This window comes from Mytilus edulis, chromosome 3, assembly GCF_963676685.1.
Source record: "Mytilus edulis chromosome 3, xbMytEdul2.2, whole genome shotgun sequence".
Taxonomy (NCBI): Eukaryota; Metazoa; Mollusca; class Bivalvia; order Mytilida; family Mytilidae; genus Mytilus; species Mytilus edulis.
Window position 1 is genome coordinate 65,377,431 of NC_092346.1, and position 21,980 is coordinate 65,399,410.

General features: G+C 30.2%; 1 protein-coding gene across 18 annotated transcripts in view; it reads right to left on the bottom strand.

The window, feature by feature from the left end:
• LOC139514459 (RNA-binding protein Nova-1-like) overlaps positions 1 to 21,980 on the bottom strand; it is a 39,982-nt gene that overhangs the window by 9,690 nt on the left and 8,312 nt on the right. For 8 of the 18 annotated variants that reach the window (XM_071303757.1, XM_071303751.1, XM_071303750.1 and 5 more), the window contains 3 exons: positions 8,485 to 8,625; positions 1,505 to 1,662; positions 444 to 597 (listed from right to left, as the gene is read on the bottom strand). In XM_071303757.1, coding sequence (XP_071159858.1) covers positions 444 to 597; positions 1,505 to 1,662; positions 8,485 to 8,625 — 453 coding nt within the window. Of the gene's footprint in view, positions 1 to 443; positions 598 to 1,504; positions 1,663 to 8,484; positions 8,626 to 11,483; positions 11,661 to 17,581; positions 17,914 to 21,980 lie in introns of those variants that run through there. The other 10 variants (XM_071303763.1, XM_071303758.1, XM_071303753.1 and 7 more) reach the window with 5 other exon arrangements.

Consider the following 21,980-nt stretch of genomic DNA (forward strand, 5'->3'; position numbering starts at 1 on the left):
CTGTTCATCTTGTCATATATTTAGTTGTCCAAGAAAGCAATGGAAGATTTGTAGCTGTGCAATGATTTTCTTAAGAAAGACAGTGTAACTAAAGCATGATAAAGATTTTTTTTTTGTTAACTTGAAATCATTTAGAGAGATATTATAAATCAAAACCTCACTTTCAGACAAAAAATAAGAAAATATTTGATCTATAAATGCAAAAATCCAGTTTGGTTATTCATGTTACAGTTGGAATATGTATGAGCCACAGGAATAGATACCAACTCTGGCCAATTGATATCTTAATAGACATGTTATTTTTGTAAAGGCTCATTTGTACTTTTAATGTGATAATTTCAACAACTGTATAACTAGTAGTTTATTAGAGAACTTTTGTATCAAGTCCTGCCCCATACTCACTGAATTAATTTCAAGTATGAATGAGACAGAAATTTTCTTACCAGCTATTGTAACACATCTTTCTGGTAAATTAATTTCTTTAGACTTCTGTGATATCTGTATGTAGGCCCCACTTTCTTCCTTTATCTGTTTTATATAGTTTCCTGATTTTCCTATAATCATTCCCGCTGTGCTGTTTGGCACTAAAATTTTAACCTGTTCAGAGAAAGACAGATTATTAATACATTTTCATTTAATAAATTATGCAATATTTCATTAAACTGGAGTTATATCTTGCACTTTCAAAAATTATTAACTTATAGCATTAAACCAATTTAAAACTACCATAAAATTAATTCTATAATTAAAACCAATTTAAAACTATCATAAAATTTAGTTCTATTATTAAAGCCAATTTAAAACTATCATAAAAATTAATTCTATTATAAAATTTCTTTAAAAATATATTTTAATTTGATAAAAAAGTGTTCAGCTTTAAACTCAAACTGTATATCATCTTTTTTAATTTCAACAAATAAAAATATGAAGGGTACTTAAGGTCCCCCATGATGAATGATGCATGATAAGGCTGAAGAAATCCCCTAATGAGGAGAAAGTTGGGTAATTTTTCACAGTTCTCAAGATAATTATAAATAAAAAAGAAAATCATTGGAAAAAGTTTTACAATCAAACTGTTAACTCAATTGGACTGTACAATTTGCTTGAAATATATTAACTTCAGATATGGAATTCCAGTCATATTTACCAGTTATAAAGTAAAATCGTCAGATCCTGTAAAAGTTCTTGTCATTTTTGATTTTTTTGTTCCATTGTAAATATGTGCCTTTGAATCTTCAAATAAGGAAAAAAGGCTGGCCTTATATTAGTTACATCATTGGTGATACAAATATATTTGCACCAGATAAAATTGTGTTCTCCAGTAGAAAGCTTGAGAACTGGATAAAATACTAACAGCACAAAAAGATTGTCACAGAAATACATTCATCCTTCTTTTTCTTTTAAAATGAATAGCCTTTAATGAGGCTTTTTTAGGGGATTTCTTCAGCCCATAAAATTAATAATGATAATGATATCAAACCGTGTTAATTGGACGATAGATTACTTCATTACAAACCTGTCTGTGCCTCTCAAAGTTTTTATTTGTTTCTTCTAACTTTGGGTTGGGGTCTGGCTTTTCTCTAATTTTTTCCATGATGAATGTGTGTATTTTTCTGACTGAATCTGCAGCACCCATTATTAAGCATACTCTTTCTGTTGTGGCTGAAATGAAAATTTACAACATTAAGTTTGATATAGAAACATAGCTTTTACTGCATTATCAAATGCAAGATTTGCTGTGTTATATAGATATAAGCCTCAACCCTTTTTTTTTTTAAAGTACAGATTTATGAGCTCTGCCTTTGGACAATATATACACCAACATTTTTCCAGTTCAATAACATTATACCACCTACAGTCAATCCTGTATAAAAAGATCACTCTTTGGACCAGAGAAACCTTACAAAAGAGGCAACTTTTGAATTGAAGTATAAAATGTGCAAATATATCTCAAGTAGATCAAGAGAATGACCTCTGACAAAACTGGTTTTCACTAAATAGAGGTGACCTTTAGAGCAGGTTTAACTGTAATTATTCATATATATGTAGGCCTAGGATCTAGTGTTTGGGGATGGAATTAAAGTTCTCTCTCCCGAAATTTCAAAATTAGTTCCTTTAACAAATATATCTTGATTATACATGTATATACAAATTTAATATACAACCTTTTAAAAATTTGATAATCATAAATCTCATAAACAGGCTATATTTTTCTTATGAACCTGTAACCTATTTTGGACCAAACTTTTTCAGACAAGACTGAGAAAGAAACCTAATAATACTTCATCATTATATTAGCCAGCCATATTTAAGTACCCACATACTGAAGTTCAACCTCCTCACCTGCTAGATCAAAGGATTACCTGTGTATAACCTCACAGGTAAACAATTTATCATCTATCTATGTGCCGACACCCACTTTATTTTACAGTATTAAGTAGTATACATTGCTTTTGGCAACACACATAGACAAGATCAGATGAGGACTACATTATTTGTAGATGTAATACGTGAAAGAGGAAATCAACATTCATTCTGAATTATAGACTAACACTTGGCAATATGATTAACATAATTGAAGGTGGAATTAATTCTGAATAGATAGAAAAACAACCTCATGAATTTACAATACTGCTTCATATACAAATCTAATACATGTATTATAACAACACTAGACAATATGTGCAGTTGATACTCTTCAGACAACATCATAAGATACATTAAGTTATAGAAAGGTCCTCAACAGCCCTGTATGAAATGTTGCACCAGATTTGTATGGTTTGTGTCATATGAAGCCTCTCCATGTCAATAGCTTTCTCATGTACTATTTTGACACCCTTGAATAGTCATTGAAACTTACATCACTAATATTATTATTGCGTACAAGAATATTGTTTTTCCTTCCTGGTGAATTGAACGTAAAATAATATATGTCACATATAATAGGTATATCTACAAATCTATGTGACTATTCCATTTCAATGGATTGTGGCTGGATTTATTCAAGGAAATAGGTCCTTTGTAGATGATGTTCCTGTCAACACTCATTATGTGTAGCAAGGATATAAATTTTATACATCAAGTCAGTTTGCTAGAATCAGCCAATATTTCTACTCTGTCATGTGAGCTGAATACTGGATGTATTATCTTATGCCTGATTATGCTCACTAATTAATATATAGTGTTGTATGTCTTATATGATTCATCATATATCAAATTATCATCTAATACACTTGTTTTTCTTATTATAATAATGTTTTTGTCCTCAAATCAGGCTTTCTCAAACATGCAACCAAAAGAGCCCCCAAAACAATGAGTATTGCTAATCTATCAAAACAATAACTTAAAAAACATGGTCACCTAACATAAGAATTGTAACGGGACTCATCTTAAAAAAATATGCACAAAGAAAAAGTAGCATCTAACCTAAGTGTAAAATGAGTGGAAAACTTGATGGATATAACTGTTGTTCTTCTTATTAATTGTTTCACAAAGCAGTGAGCACACATATGCACAAGTTACATGTATGATAATCTTCCTATCAGTAACCGAAATCTCAATATACATGTCTAACATATAGCAACATGAAACCATCTAAGTTTGAACTCAGAGGAAAACTGGAGAACGTAACATATATCAAAGGCAATATTATATAAACTGCACCAAACCACTTCACTCAAAACTGGTCGGGAGTAAATCCTGGGGTACACATGTTTAACATGAAGGTAACAATATTTCCATGGTTTTATTTTTGGTATTTTCTATTCCATTCTTAAGTTACTCAATCTTGATATTCAGTGGAAAAAAAAACACCTCAGTCAAATGTCTGTGAAACCACCGACGTCAAGACTTAATGTCTGTTGAAAACCTAATCTACAAAGCCTCAAGTTATAAATTTCACCCTCAAAAATGTGTAAAAATAGTTAAAATACTATTATTGATCAAAGAATGTTTTTAAATACTATCTATCCAGGCAATTATGAATAGATAATTTGAGTTCATATACTTTGCCATCTTTAGCTTGCTCATGTGCAAAGGTACCAACACACTTGTAGGATATTCCCCTATGACACAGATATAACCTTGCTTCAGTCTTACAGAATACAAAGGTTGGCTAGCTTTGATGAGACAAAAACATATTCTAGAATTAGACATCATATTCTCTTCTGGTCATTGATCATTGATTCAACATTTCTATCTAATCAAATTAATAACAAACATTTGCTTAAAACCTTTCAGCCGACATTCTCATGAAACTTCTTTTTTATCATTGCAACTGCATTTAATCATTTTTCCTGATTGAACATGATATTTAATCTAAATCTACAGGAAAGAAAAGACAGTTGGTCGATGCATGTAGACAGACAGACTTGCAAATAGAACTTTACAAACAAGGTTAAACAAGGGTATCCAATCTGTTCTATTATAATGATATAGTATGAAGTAAAGCTTTTGATATGCGACACAATTATTTTCCTTTAAAAATTTGAAAAAACACCAGAATACAGGTTTAAGTAACAAGTTTCATTAAACTTTTGTGTTACACTAACAGCTTGTGTTGCAAGGGTTTCTTCTTTTAATTTGACTAAATATGCAGTCAGTTTTAAGAGTAATACATATATTTAATAGGGGTTTCAAGTTTGGATAAGGTAAGACCGCAAATTGTGAAACTTTAACCCTTCAATACTTAGTGAATGTACATGCAGGAAGTTTCTTTCAACTAAACTGACAAAACTTTTCCTCGTAATTCAAAAAATAACCAATTAAGAAAATGACTGACGAAAGATCCAATTTAAAAACATTGGCTAATTGACCAACTTTACAAGTTTTAGAGACAAAAGAAATGGACATAATTAAAAACCTAATTAAGCAAGTCTTTCAGGTGTCAGAATGTCAGAATTTGTTCAGTGGATCATGACATAGGCTTTGTCCTTCTGTCTATACAGCTGTGATCTGATATAGACATTTAAAATTTATTGCATCTCGTTGACCAAAATGGGTCAACACCTTCCAAACGATTATATATTTACCAGTACCCATTTTCATTAAACAACCTATTAGATAAGCTTATCCTCCTTAGACATCATTATTCAATTTACAAAAATTCCTGAACCTTAAAAGTCCTGAGCTACAAAATATCTAGTTTGAGAACAAGTGGTCTTGACACTAATAGTGAAATTTCAAGCTTATGGTTAATGGGTTTAATAGCAAAAAGTGTTTTCCCCAAAATGTTTTCTGTTCAAAATAAGAATAGAAAGATTTTTGTTTTATTTTTGGAGGTAAATATCCCCTTAGCAACTTCTAACCAATCAAATTCCAACATGTTCCAGCTTACTAAAATGTCATACTGATCCCATGGTTTGACATATCAGTTAACCACCAGTAGAATAGAAGATCTGATTAAAATTCAATTAAATTGACCAAGACAATGTTTTACATGGAACACCCATAAATCATTTCTGAAAAAGTCCAATACACAATTACAATCATTACTACTGAGCAAATTCATAATTGATTCTCCAAATCATTTTTTTAGGACATGGAACCCCCCCCCCCCCAAAAAAAAAAAATGCTTTAAAATTCTAACAATAACAAGACAAGAATATCAGTAAAAAGAACTTACATGTATGAATTGGGAATTGGAAAAAAAAATATGCATGAATTGATGGAAATATTTCTAAGGTTCAATATTTCAAAGAAGTAGGTCTGGTAAGGACCGATTTTAGCCTCAAATTTCAGGTTCATCTGACGAAAGATTTTGACCTCTTTTTAAACACTTAAGTGTCTATTTCATTTGATTCAGTTAGTTTTTGTGAAAGATTTTAACTGATTTAGTCATTAAAAACGATCCGATTCAAGCTCAAAATGAAAAATCTACCAAAATTGTTAAAAAATGTCACTTTTCAGATGTTTTTTGTCAAAAATGAAAGTGGCCGCATCCGTGTTCATCCTAAACCTTTATATATGTTATGTATTATCATAAAATACAACTCTCATTCCAATATTAAGGATGAACACAAATGCGGCCACTTTCGTTTTAAGCGAAAACCGTCTAAAATTTAACTAAAATGATAGAATTGTGAAGATTTCAGTAATTTAGCATGACTTAGTGGTGCTAGCACTTGATATATGTGCATTGTATTGTCAAAAACAGCCAATATTTATGTAGCAGAAGCATTCTACTGTCCAATAAATAACTAAAAGTTTACATTTTAACAATTTGGTAAAACTGCTATATTTTGGGGCCAAAAAGGGGTCTTACCGGACCTTCTCCTTTCAATAAGGTTTTAATACATTGGTTGCTGTTTCATGATTTTCCCATATTATCACTTAATTCCTTTGATTTTGGAATTTATTTGGATTTTAATTCAAACATGAAATTATTTTTTATTTCATACCAGTAGTATATCGGTATAAATATCTTAACGAAATAAAATTGTTCAAGAGTTCAAGATATTCAGACCAACTTATCCATGAAATGTTTTTAAACTACACAGATCTCGAATTTCTTTAAATTATACCCCTTTCAATCATAATTTTACAGAAATAGATGAAACCTACATATTTTTCTAGAGAAGTGAGATGTAAACAATTACTAGTCACTTGTCAACAAAAGTCTGTTAACAGTGCATACTACACAGTCATTGTTAACAAAGTGTCTCTGGTAATACACACGATAACTTTTACACCCCCAAACAATGTGTTATTGGTTTAAATGTTTCAATATTCCGATAAGATAAATAAAATATGTAGTTTCGGAACAATAACTGTTCATTTAAAAGAAGTTTTATGTATAATTTGCTGACATGAACGACTTTAAATTTTGGAACAAGAAAGCATTCATTTTATAAATAAGCCTTTGTTAAGTTTTACTTAATTTAATAACAACAGATGGTAGTTTGTTATTTGTATTCAATAAATCTTTAAACTAGCAGTTATTGCTTATTAAGAATGCTTCTTTAGGCACAAAACATTATATATATGTATATATTAGTTTTAAAACCAGAACACATCTTAGTACTCATGGGAAAACAATTCTACAAGAAATCAGTCTTGCTCATTGGCCACAAAATGTACTCTCACGGCCAATAGTTTGTGAATTTTAATTTCATATTTAGAAAAGAAAATTGTTATTAAAGCTACAAGTGATACCACCCAAACTTGATCTCAGTTTTGTGGTTATAAGAATTGTGTATAAGTTTTATAGTATTTGGTTGAAGCAAACTTAAGATAGAGAATAATAAAAAAGGGACATAACTCCATAATGGTAAAAGTGACTTCACCTAAATTCCAAATTGATCTGTGTTTTGTGGTAATAATCATTGTGTATAATTTTATAAGTTCCATATGATAATATTTGGTTGAGGCAAACTTTAGAGAATGGAAACTAACATCACAAGTAACACCAACAAATATGTACTTGATCTGAGTTTTGTGGTAAAAAGCAATGTGAATAAGTTTCATAACATTTGATAGAGGCAAACTTATGTTAGGGAACGAAAAAAAAAAATCAACAAGGTCATGATGGTGACAGTTTGTTGCAAAGCATGTCATCCTATCAAAATACATAACCAGTATTCTGTCTTCTACCTATCTAGCCATTGTTATTACACCTAAATGTTGTTTGCTAGGTAAAGTGGTATATGCCAACAAGTCTTTTGGATTGTATCTATGACCTAAGGTATGCAAACTATGACAAGAGCATTGATGTAGTTAGAACAAATAGAAATTAAATGGCAAGACAATTCAATTCTAATAAGGAAAAGTCTAAAAGGTGTAAATCAATATTAAGGAATATTTTCTTCCTTGTTTTGTGCTTATAGAAGCATGTTTAATAAGCAATAGCTGTTGATTTTAAATTCATTTTAATGGTTATAAAGGAAATTACCAACTGTTCATATCAAATTAAGTAAAACATAAAATGATTGCACAAGAAGACACAATCTATGCCAATTATTTGTTTTAGAGAACGTTGATTCTAATATAAATCACAGGTCTTTTTAGATTTACAGATTTCCCAACAAATCCCAGTCATCTACTATAATTATAAACAGAAACAATTTGAACATGTCTTTTCATTAACTAAGGTTGAGTAAAACAAGAATGTGTGCACTATTTCCATGAAAATCGCAATATTACTGGAAACACTAGCATATCAAGCCAAGAAAATTAATACCATAAGAATGAGCCAACTGAACAACATCAACATTGAAGGAAACATGGCCTTGTTTAGTTTCCATTCTGGTTTATAAGCTAGCAATGAAATAGTCATACATGTACTATTTTGGAAGGTAGTCGATTTAAATCTGCCTTATTGATCTACTATGTGGGATTGCAGACAATTCAAGTGGATTGAAGAAATTCAAAAAATTTCACTTTCATGTTATTTTTGTTGAAATTTTACCTGCCTTCTAAAAATTTGTGTGAGCTTTTGTTAAAACATAATTTTTTAGCTTATTTTTATGTTTGCTGTGTGCTGCGTACCTGGATAAAAGTCATTAGCCTTGGACATTTTAACGCGGGCTCCAGCCTCTTTTTGTACTTGAGCGATTGTTTCTCCTCCTTTACCAATGATGGCTCCGGCGGCAATTGACGGCACTAAGATCTTTAAATGTATGTTGTCACCTACAATAGAAGAATAGATCCATAAATGTTATATTCATGTGTACAAGTTTTACATACTATACAATTTAAATGATATATATGTGTATAATGTATGTATTTTTTACATTACTACACTCGTCCAACATACTTGACATTCTTTCAAATGCAATTTACTTACACACAATAACATTGGGTTATTGAACATATTGCTTAAAATTCTTTTTGAAATTAAAACCATGCAATAAATTCATAACATATTTTTGTGTTCAAACACAAAAGGATTCTCATGTATGTTAAAAAATGAAACTTTTTCTGAAACGTTTGAAGTTTATTTATTTTTCATGCAATACATAAAACCAAGCCTTAGAATTTATTATCTGATGAGATAGGATAAAGCATCATCAGTAATGAAATACTTCACATCATCAGACATGTGGAAAACACATATTTCTATAACCACTGCAAACCATATCACATGATTTTAAATGTGATATTTATAGCTATAAACCACTACTTTATCATGAAATGTTCTTCAATAATCATATTTTCAACACATTAACCAGGACGAAATTTTCATTGATCAATAATATACAAGATTTCATTTTTTATCAAGTTATGAAATGTGTACATATAATTTCAGTTTGTAAGTTATCTATAAATGATCAGCTGATTTCTATATGAAGATAACTGGGACAAGATAGAAGATTCACCCCACTGGTCCCCTGCTTGCACAGCTGATTCCAGAAATATGCAGAAATCTACATTTCCTCTTGATTACCATGTACTAAATATAACTTCCTCCTTCACATATTTTGCCAGATGCTAGAAACTGTCTATATATACATTCATAAGCTCATCTTCAAACAATTTATCTCTCTCAAAACTGTTTTAATGAAGTTACATACAGCAAAGCAAACCCATACCATACATTTTTGTGAATAAATAAACAGTAGAAACAATTGAAACATTATGAAACATATTTCAGTTCTACTTAACTGTGCATACCTTTGTAATTTATTATGGTATCTATAGAAGTGGCAACATTAAAATAGTTAAGTATACATGTATCCCTACTTTATTATTTGGCACACTTGTCATCTTTTTTTAACACAAACACACCTGAGAATTTGGAAGCAAAGCAAATTACCTTTAAGTTCTGCAAGTCATTATTTTGTAGACTAAATATAATTTCAGACTTGTTTAATTAATTTCACCAAGTAACCCCAATTAACTACATAATGTTCAAAGAACTTTTACAGAATATTTCTTGATTTTTCAGTATTCTTTTTAGTTATATATTGTTGGGGATGATGACCTGATTGGCCCAGTATGAGAGTAGTAGTAGTTATGGAACTTTTGAAGGTTTATTTAAATTATGTTCATTAGATTTTCACTGGCAATGCATATTGTTCAACATTAATTACTAAAATATTAAACTATTCAGTCAACACTACTGAAGATTGGGAAATTCAGTTGTAAATTCAAAATTTGAAGAAAAGCTGTAATCACCACTCAATCTCTTTCTGTTTCCATTATTTTTTAATTAAATATTCCTGGTCTACTCAAATCCTCAATGGTTTCTAGTTTCCCATACTCAGTGGAAAAACAAATGAACTTGATACTATTTCTCCAACTAAAACAAATATCTGCTTTCCATCATTTTCCAAACTTATCGAAATATTGATGTTTGCCTTCAGTCCTTGTCCTAGAAAGTACAAAATAACCCATCCTTTCCTTCATCAAAGATGCATCATAAATGGTTAATAATTGAGCCAACATGGGATCTATAAGAAAGTACTAATCAAGATACCAACTGACATGAAGTATTAGCAATTAATACAAACATTAATTAGGTCTCTCAGTTGTGTTCCATGAACAATTAAGTACCCTCCAGCATATCCATATAGAAATCTGCTTTGAAGTCAAACCAATGATATACTACGGTTGATGTGGAGAAGACACAGAACTGAAACAAGTTTGTACCAAGGTGTACACATTACTAAATAGACTGAAACAAGAGAATAATGGACATAAATGACTGAGCATACATAAGTTAGATCAATACAAACACACACAGGATCTTAATCCATTCATGAAAGATAACCAAGCTTTTGACAATCGTAACAATTAAATCATCTAAGCATTGTGTGCCATAACATTCTACAGATGTGCAATTCTCTGCAGATTACAGGAATTAAGAGTTGTCAAGAATATTATTTGTTCTGCAAAAATGCATGTGCATTAATGAGAACTAGAACTAGAAAATTCACTCCAGATGTGAGGGCTGTCCCAGTAACAATGATATTATCTAATTTGAAGAAGATGTTGCTCAAGACTTTGGACAATTACTAAATAATGCATTTTAAAACATTCGAAATCAAGAGCTTTTAAAATCAAGACAATACACCAGTGCAAGACGTCCCTGCATGCAATTGATTGAGGTTACGTAGATGAATATTGAACAATTCCTGATCATTCCCTTTCATAGAAGCCAAGAAAAAGTTGACCAAATTTTCCTTGTACTGTAGGGTTGTGAAATGTCAAACTAGAAGTGGCTGCATAGCAAATGTAACAATTGCTTACATGCATCAACCCAGCAATATAAAGCTGCATGCAGACCAAATATAAACCCATTCCCTTTCATAAAAGCCAAGAAAAGTTCTTACAAAGATTTGTCAACCCAAAGTTCTTCAGACAGACCAAAAGAGTAAAACCATATCTAGATCTATTTGCATTTTAAATGACACTTCTAGCTGGCTTCATACTTGTCACTTGTTTTTGTAGATTAGTTTTGTGTACCCTAGTCCAAAAAATAAGCATATTAAATAACGAAACTGTTAGAAAATTGCAATTCAAATAAAAGGAAATAAATGAAATACCTTTTCCTGGTGTTAGCTTGATTTTATAAAATCCACCCATGTTCATAGCATCAAAATGTCCATAAAATTCATCCATATTTTCATTTGAGTTCATACTGACACCACCTGATGAAACTGACCACAAGTATGTTAAAGTATGCTCAAATGTATCCTGTTAAATACTTTTTTTTTCAATTTTAACCCCTAGATTATTGTAACACACAGGAAGTCAATAGCAAGGTTCAATGTAGATTTCTGCAGAAAGGGTTTTATTATATCCTGATAATCACAAGATACTCAATTTTTTATCACATAAATTATCCTGAATATGTAAAAAAAAAAAATTGAACAATTGAAAAATACTTCCTGTTTAATCCAAACATAATTAAAATAGGTGAGAACAATAGAGGAATGTGTGGTTTTCATTTCTATCAGTTTTGTTATGAGGAAAATTGGTTTAAAATGTGCTTATATCAGCAAAAATGTTTTCCCTATTGCCCAAAAGTCTGTTTATAAATATGCTAATAAACAAAACACTTTCCACTGAACATTTTCAAAGGAAAAGATTAGTTTATGCAAAGACAAAGAAAATTATAGATTTATATTCATACTTTATTTCTTTGACTCCATTCATACAACATAAATATATATATCCTCTGTTTCCTTATTTGTAAATTCATTCAATTTCAACTAAATTTCTCTGAACAAAATCAGCTGTTAGATCTGAATGTTGTCAATGCAAATGACATTTGTAAGTAGGTCACTATGACATAGAAACCTTAAACAAGTATAAATGTAGATTATCCAGAGGAATAATTCAATGTTTTAAATTAAATGAAATGAAAAATTTCTGTTTATAGTTTGCCAGTATACTGTAGAAACATTAATTTCCGTGGGGTCAAAATTTCGTGGTTTTTTCTCTTTACAAGATTCCATGGCATGGGGATTTGATTTCGTGGTTTCCAGGAAATGGAAGTCATATTCTATGAAGGTTAAATTTTCCTGGAGGTTTCAATTTCATGGATATGTTCTTTCCACAAAATAAACGAAATCAAATCCTCCATGAAAATTTCTGCTTTTACAGTAATCGTTATTCCTTTTTTCTTGTTATGAAGAACTAATACTTCTTGATGGTCTAAAAATTCAACCCCCCTTTTCCTCAATAATATCATAACTACATGTATTTATATAGTTCAAGGAAGTATCATCATTACATTTTATAAATTATTCCCATCAAACCAAAAATAGATATGTTCCTCTCCTGTTTCTGTTTGGTATTTAGACTGACATGTCCGATTTCATACAACAATCAATTTCACTATGGTTATAGCAATCAGTGATCCCAGTTCATTCAAAGAAAACTTCTGATGAATGAAAATTAGCACATTTGCTATCAATATCCATTAAAAATTTATTTCACTAGTCGTTCAACTCCATTAATATTATTACTCTAAGTCAGCAAAAAATAAAGGAATGTCTAAAATTGCACGCAAGACAAATTCTTTGTTTTTAATTCTTTCTTTTAAAATTTCACCGAAAAATTTAGTCTTTTTTGAGTTGTAACTCATCCCTTACATATGATACAAATTCTGTAAGTTGAAAAAGTGACCAACCCCAACCCCTCCATTTGATCACCATATTTTGATGTCACTGGTTAATCTACCCTACCCAATAGATGGGAGCCTTGGACTATCAGCCACTAGTGACAAAAAGGTTTCAGAACATATAGGTATCCTTGTAAAGCTCACTAAAAAATATTCTATAAGTGGACAAATCAAAGATTTATTGTTGAATATATAAAACAATTAGAAAGTTTGGAAGGCAAAGATATAAAAATTTATGTGAAGCTTTTCATACCATAAAGGCCTACGTGGAAGTTAAACCATCTATCATTAACTTTGCTGGAGAGACTTTTATACAGATATATAGACCTGATCAAATTAATATCGTCAATCCTATAAAAATGATTACTAAGCAATTTGACAACCAAACCAAATCTATTTACACTTGGATTAGATTAAATACTTTTATGTACAAATTATATTTGACAAACAAATCCTATTTCTATCAAGAGTCAAATACAATATCATTTTTCTGCAGAAAATGGAAACATTCAGAAATTAGATAACAACCCTGATGGAATAAAATACTTAATAATTTTAAAATTAGTTTAACCATTTACTTTAGGGTAAAACCAATTACTTGTAAAATTGACAATCCATTCCTTTTGTCAATCAATCCATTTAAAAGCTTGTCATCCAATGAATTCCTACTATCTGATCTAATACCTTAAATTGGTATTATTTGTGAAATAGGTCTAGTCAAATTACATGTTACCTATTAGTAAAGGTACATGTATACCCAAAGTATGAATATACCCCAACAAAAATCTCTAATGGCTACAAACTTAACTATGATACCAAATCTAAGTATTATTAAAACATATGCCCTCACAAGTCATGTGGAACATTATTAAAGATTATTACACTGTACTATAGAAAAATCATATTTCATAATTACAGTACAAAGATATTTTATTCAAATACATGTGTGTTTTAGATCGCTCTTATCACTTAAAGGTTAAAACATTTTCGTACCCTACATGTATATTCTTGCATACGTAGACTATAGTACAAACACATAGCTTACATTATAGAAAGAAAAGAATGTACAATAGATTATGGTGGGAAAATACATGCTGAATTTACATTTTTCTCTTAGAAATCAGAAATTGTACCAGTGATACATCAATGGAGCTATGACTTTTGTCAAATATTTGCCACTGGCCTACAGGTTAATCAGGAGTAAGACCTCTTAAATTTAAGATGTTAATTATCTGATGTGCAGTAATAAATTATCAGAAATTATACTGCTACTTTTCATTCATTTTTTATTTCAAAATTAAAACTCTGCAACTGAAGGTTCTTTAATACTTGACTGACAATTGTAATAATATCTAAGAGAAGTCAAACATGGCAATATAATCGATGAAAAGAGATCTCATTGTAACTAAGTAACTTTGCAAGCATCTGAAGATTTGCTTAACAGATAATGAAAGGTAGAACTGTGAAAGCTAAAACCTGGACATCTAAGATTGATTGGTTGTTGGTTGCTTAATGTCCAGTGGGAAATATTTCATGCATGTTCAGGACGATGGACGTCTAAGACCATGAATTACTACACTTTCATACATGTAAAAAAAAATACTATCAAAAACAATTAATTTAAAACATATCTATATGACCCAGGTTTTATATACAAAGTTTTATTTTCAGTGATGACTGCTTAATGATTCTGACAAGGTCATAAAAAAACTTAAAAAAGGTTGATAGATAAACAATTCAAAACACATTCTATGTCATGGGCAATCATTTAAGTTGTAAACTAAAAACAAATATGTCTTGCAGCAGTTGAAATGGATCCCCTGTCCAGAAACAAATAATAGCAAGATTTACATGGCATCAATAAAACTTTGGGGGAAGACATTTACTAATCAACTGCTTTTTTATTTTTTTTACATTTAGCCTTAAATATGTTATATTGAATTTTTATAGGGTCTTTGGCGATTTTAAAAGTCAGAGCAATTTGTAACATAAACTTCTGTTACATGTACATGTATAAGGTTGATGTAACTACAGATAATAAATCAAATGTGGTAACACTTATCAATAACTTGTTTGACTTCCTTAAGAAGTGGACTGCCATGAACCCCTCGTTAACATCATTAAGGATTAATGGCAGTAAAACTGACAGACAATGGGTAATTATGGCTAACCAATAGATAATTAAAAAGATCAATGATTGCTTGATTCCTTCTAAAGCTGATATGGTTCTAGTTAATAAAGCTTGAACTCTTAATGACTGGCTACTGGCCTTATTACTAGGGGTAAATGATCCACAATCATAATATTGACCATTAATTATTGCTATCAATATGGATAATAACCAACTGTAACCAATCTCATATTATTTGATGAGTGTTTCTCTCAATACCACAATATCTAATTTGAATACATTGAACATCTACAATGTTTTGTAATGATAGAAATTGTAAGATAATGATGTTTTTTTCTTCTTTATATACCACAAAATAGGTTTTTAGTCAACAGTAAACTTAACTTCTAGATTCCATGTCAGTAGCATATAGAGGCAGAAATTATATAAGGGAAAATGTTTGGACTTAACTGAAGTCACACAAGACCCTATTTAAAGGTGATGCAGAGCTATATGATGTTGAATAATGCTTTACTATACCAGATGGGATGCAATATCAAGATTATACAAAAATGGACCTGATGGAAGAGTTTTAAAGAAATCAGAATGTTATGTATAGACATGAAGACAAGGATACATCCCATCTTAACACTTATGTGTCAGGGCACTACCCTTACTAGTTTTTTATAACCTTATAACTACAAGTATTGTACTTTTATCTGATGCATTATACTTATTAGGATGCAAGAATTCTGGTTTTTCCTGTTAGTATTAAGTTCAACAAATAATCAATTCATTATCGAAATATAATTTATAAGCATTTTTTTCATGCAACTATAAAACATGGAAATTTGAGATTTTTCTGCCAGTATTTCTTTAAAGGACAGTTGAAATCAAGGTGTTAACTGCACATACAAATGATAAATGGATTTTTCCACATAATGCTGAGCTGGCAATTTTGTATGACCAATCAATAATACACTATTTGGTATACATTGATGTTGTCAAGCTATAATAGTATTATGACTGAGGTCAGAGTTCAATGACACAAAGCTGTCATTCCCTATGTAATTAACTATATCAAGTTTGGACATCTGTCCATTTCATATGTAACTCTCTGGACTGTAATTTGTGAAATTTTTGTTTCCTAATGTATAGTTATAAATCACTTTTTACCTACACATGTACTAACAGATTATACAATTATTAGTCTTAGCTTAATGCGTCTTATTCAAATTGATGCATGTGTATGCTTACAATTCATTTGGAAATAGGATAAAACATTTGAATGTTTCTCAATGACTTACTAAATATTTCTTCAATATTCTTATGTTTAACTAAAATATATGTAGGAAGACAGTTTATTTAATACAAATAAGTACACATATACATATGTGTTGAATGCTGATTAGTTTAAATGACAATATTTTGTAAGGTCTCCTAAAGGGTTCAAACAGATAAAATCTAGTTAAATGTATAGCTATAAAAATACTTATTTCTATTGACTGATCTGTAAAATTTTATAACCTTAATGGACAACTGCTTTCTACTGGTCATTGCTAGGTAACAAATGTTGTAGAAAACAAATTTGAAGTTCTAAATTTTCCTTCCCAATATTATACATGTATAAACAAACTTTAAATTAGGACCTATTGGTGTCAAAACATGACAGGACAATTTGATACATTCACTTCGTCACCCCTCCATTTTACCTCTCAGAAATAAATAAATATACATGTATGCTATAATAGCTTGAAAACCTAAGTATAAACAGTATATATTTGTCATGAAGCCAACATTTTGTAAAAAGACGAAGTAAAATTTCTACTTGGCTTTATTGTAGTGAATCAACATGGATTGTGTGTACACACACACACATTTATATATATCCTATATATATTAAATACCAATAAAAATCTTTATTGTGAAATTTCACTTATCATGTTTCACAAGTTACGTCTTGTGCTTGAAAAAATATGTGACAGGATTAAAATAAAATACTCTGTCTGTAAAGACATCATTGTGGTTCAGGGGATTAAAACGTTTTGTCAAAATGATTAATGGCGATGTTATTCCCCTTTTTTAATTATGCATTAAACCAAATAAAATAAATAAATTATTTTAAAAAAAAAGCTGATTTGATGCACACGCTTATAACTTAATTATACACTTGTAATGTTTAAAATTGCATAGCTCCCCTCCATTTGTTTATTAGTTGATACAGATGATTAGGAAATTATAGTTTTGATGACTTTAGCAGGTTTCAATCAGTCAATAGGTATGGTTTCCAATACAAGAAAATTGATGACTTTGCATTTACACTTTGAACATTTTCAAGGTTAAAACTAAATTATTTTATGCAATTATTAGAAAATCATCATTGACTTCACTACAATATAACTTACTTTGAGGTGACGAATTAGTTTCAAATTCCATAACTTTCACAATGTCTGACGTTTCCTGTGTGGATGTGTTATCCTCCACATTTTCACAAATTTCAATTTGATTCTCCCCCACGGGATTAGTCCACATATTACTATTCCCAAAGTACTCTACTGCTGTATAGCCCCACATAGGTACAACTACCCTCGTCAATCCTAGAGGCTGATGTGGCTCATACAAACCCACCGTCCCAGAATGGAAGACTTTTGTTTCCATGCGAGTCAAGGGCGATTATTAAATATCTAAATGTTCTTAAAGAACACGTTAATATATAGTAGGTAGAAATTATAATCAATGGTTATTTGAATGTAACGTTAATATGATTAAAGAAAGAATGAATTTAATATGCATTAGAAGAATAGACCAATTACTAACATGTCTTAACATGATTATTTATACATGTAATAATCATAAGGTGTTATAAATATGGCATGAAGTAACAAGAGGCCTCAGAGGAGTTCTATTCAAAATTATTACCAGCGAACTAAATGTTCCTCATGTATAACATTATTTGCCTTATTGATTTTATATAATACCATATTTTAATGAATTTGGCATATAGGTACATAAACCTGAAAATCAATGTTTAAATCAGGATCATGAGTTCTAAAAGGTACAAAGTATACAAACATAATATATATTGATTATGAAGTCATTTTTTTAGTATATTCCATCTTCCTTGATCTTTTCTTTTTAATGTCTTGTTTCAACATTTACAAATATATACATTGGACACGTTTCAAATAGGAAGTAATAGCTCATTAACATCCTTCTAAAACATTAATCGTAGTAACCTATATTTCAAAACTAATTTAACTGAGTGAAGATCTAAAGAAAGTATAAAAGAAATGTGTTAAAATGACTCTTTCTAATTTCAAGAGACAAATGAATCTTCTTTTATGTTTTGCCATCATTGTGTGTTGATTAGCTGTGTAAATATGGCATTATAAAATACAATAACAGTTGACTTATTAATGTTGCTGATATTAAAAATTTTGAAAGAAAAAACCTTGAGCACATTTGCCAAGTCCTTACAGGGTTTTGTGTATTTTCTGAATATCAAAGACAAAACCTTCAAGGTCTTTATTTGGAAGCTCCAGATATATTTTTTAATTCCAACAGTCTGTCTTTTACTTGATTGATAAATAAATAATGATACATTAGTTTAGTGTAATTAAATAAGGGTCATGGGGTTAATTATACAATATTTGTTATATAACATGATCATAATCACTTACACAGAAGGGATGACATAATGTTAACAGAGTGATATTTTCAGTAATAATATTAATAAACTGTTGACACAGAGCCATGTCTTCCTGTATACAATTTGATAGTTAAATGCAAATGTAGAAATTAAAATAGCAATACTTAATAAACAGCCTTTGTTTTTCTATTAAATTATGCAAAATACCCAGTCAATGACCAATGACTGGAGATTAACAAGGGCAAATAATTTCTGAAGCATAATATATGCAAATGCCTATATACTTTGAGTTTCATTAACTTATTATAAGCGGTTACCCTTAAACTGACAAAATCCCAAACCTTAACAAGTAAACGATGCTATGCAATAGTTTCAAAGTCAATATTCTATGAATTAGGGCGCAGGGAACACAATCTCCATGGATTTGCCAATGCTTATAAATACAACTGGATACCAATTATCAATCTGACACTTATCATTAGGGGTCCTTTAGATTTGATTTTTTTTTTGGTGATCACAGATTTGCATTGGTCCTTCTTATATATTAATATGAATAAATAGGGATTGTGATTAAGAAACTCAACTGAACTTAGAATTTAGATAGACATCTAGAGGTCACTTATAATGTAGCTATCAACAATGGAAAAATACCCACATCATACAATATAAATAACCTCTAAATGTCCTTGAATAACAGACACATTTTGAACCAATTGAACAGATGACTAAATAATAAGCAAGCACCTTATGAAAATTTCAACAAGTTTGTTTTTAGCCATTTTATTGGGGGAAGCATTACCAACCAAGTTACCATGATATTTCATATTGTTGATCCATTTGACCTTCTGCTGGGAAATTTTTCATGTTATTCATGTTAGCATGTAATCTTTTGCTTGGTGCTGTGAATATTACACAATCTGTGCAGTAAATTCATTATTTCTTTAAAGACCAGGATAACATGTAAAATAGTGAATAACATTATCTTCCTGTCACCAGGGAGAGCTGCTTATAGAAAACCAATGCATGTCCTTCAATGTTCTGGTCTGATCAATAACATTTAATAGGAAATGAAAAACTACAACATGATTGTGGTTATTTTTGTATGAACTTGAGATAAATAAGTATCTATTTGTGGTGAACATTGTAACTGAAATTTAGAATTTAGACTCAGTTTGCGAACAATAGAATTCCTGAGGTGGCCACAGAACCTTGTGTCTCACCAGCTTTTATAACTGCTAATGAATCTTAAGGCGTAGCATTTCATATGTTTTTTGATGATGGATTTCTTGACTATGAGAAGGCTATATTCAGATTTGCCAAAGCTTAACATGGGTTATCAAATGTTGAAAGTGTCAGAAAACTGTCAATTTCAGTGAAAAACTACAGATAAGTAAAAAGTACTATGAAAAATTTACGGTAATATTGGAAAATGGCACGGTCAAAATGCAGAAGGAACATTTTTTTTGCTCATTTTTTTTTTAGACTGAGATGAAACGGCCACCGGAAACTTGAAAATACTCATGTGTAAATTTTCATGAATCAATATGGTCACATACTTATTACTCAGCGTACCATGCAAACCTTATGGTAAAGAGGACTTATCATGCAAGCACAAAATAAATAATGGTTTTTCAGCTTTTTAGACAAATATCATGAATATGGATCGCAAACTAAGTCACACAATAGATTTAAGAGTTCTTAACCAAATTATTAAATTTATTTTAATTTCACGAACAAGTATCTATCTATAATAATAACTTGAATAAGGGATGAACATTTGACCCATTCTTTTGAAGTGGGGTTGTTCAGACTTCCAATTTCAGTTAAGGATAATAATAATGCTCCATGTTTCGTTGCCACCACCAATTTAGTGAGTTCTGCATAATATACAGGTGTACTTTGAAGCTTTTTATATATTAAATTAAGACAATGTAAAGAAAACTGTCAAAATCTAAAAATTCTTTATAGAATTATATATATACTGGTTTATATAAGTTGTCATCTAATAAAATTAAATAGTAGAAGCTTTCAAAGTGTCCAAAATGAAAAAATACAACATGAGTGAGTTACCTCAGCTCTCTTCTTTGTTTTACAAGCTACAAATGTAGATGACAAACCTGAGCATGTCAATCATATGTACATATTATTTTGACTATTAATGAGATTTTGTGTATTATATTATATAAATATCACACCAAAACATAACAATGTTACACTAAACCACTACACTAAACAATGTGATGGAGACAGCATACAAAAGTGATGGCTGAATTGTACTTGGGTTTATAATCATTTGTCTATTTAACACTACATAGGAATGTAAACAATCTAGTTTTTGTTGTTTGTCCAAAATTCCTTAACCATGTATCTAAATTCTTTTTACTTGTACAGTAAATTGAAACACTGAGCACTTTCCCACAATTTAGATATTATGGTGCCTTCATTCTAATTTCTAACAATTTTGTTCTTCCCCTCCATTGTCTCAAATATTGACTGGCATATTCCAAACCTTGCACCTATGGCTGATTTGGTACAGACATGAACTCACAAGAATTTATGGAGTTCCATGGTATAATAAATTGAAGGACCACTCCATGTCAAAAAATAAAATAAGAGTATGTACTTATTCTACTTAAGCTTATACATGTAAAAGAGTGAGTTTTTTTTTCTCATTTTAACAACATATGCAACCAAAAGTCCATAAATTTAAGTGTTCGAAGGTTAATTTTGGCAGGTTAAACAAGTTTACATCACCAGAACTTGAATAAACAGCACATGCCTTTTTTGAAAAAAAATAAGTTCTTAAAGTGTGGAAGTTTTTTTTAAAATATTTTCACAAATAAATATTCTATTCTAACTTTACTGACCCAAAGCTTTTATTCACCCAAGGGACTTGCAGAAATGTAATAAGAACGGTTATTTGAATTTTATTGGATATGTTGTCCTGCAAGGAACCAATTTAAATGATGCCAAAAATCTCTATAGCAGTACTTAATGATGAACTCAGACTTTTCCAAGTTTTTTGAATAATTCAATTAAATCTTATTGGGCCGCAGTGAAGTACCGGTATATCTTAATAAACAAATCTGGGCGATTCTGGCTTGTAGGCAATGAATGTTTAGCTTACAGACTGCCAAATACCTGTACAATGACAG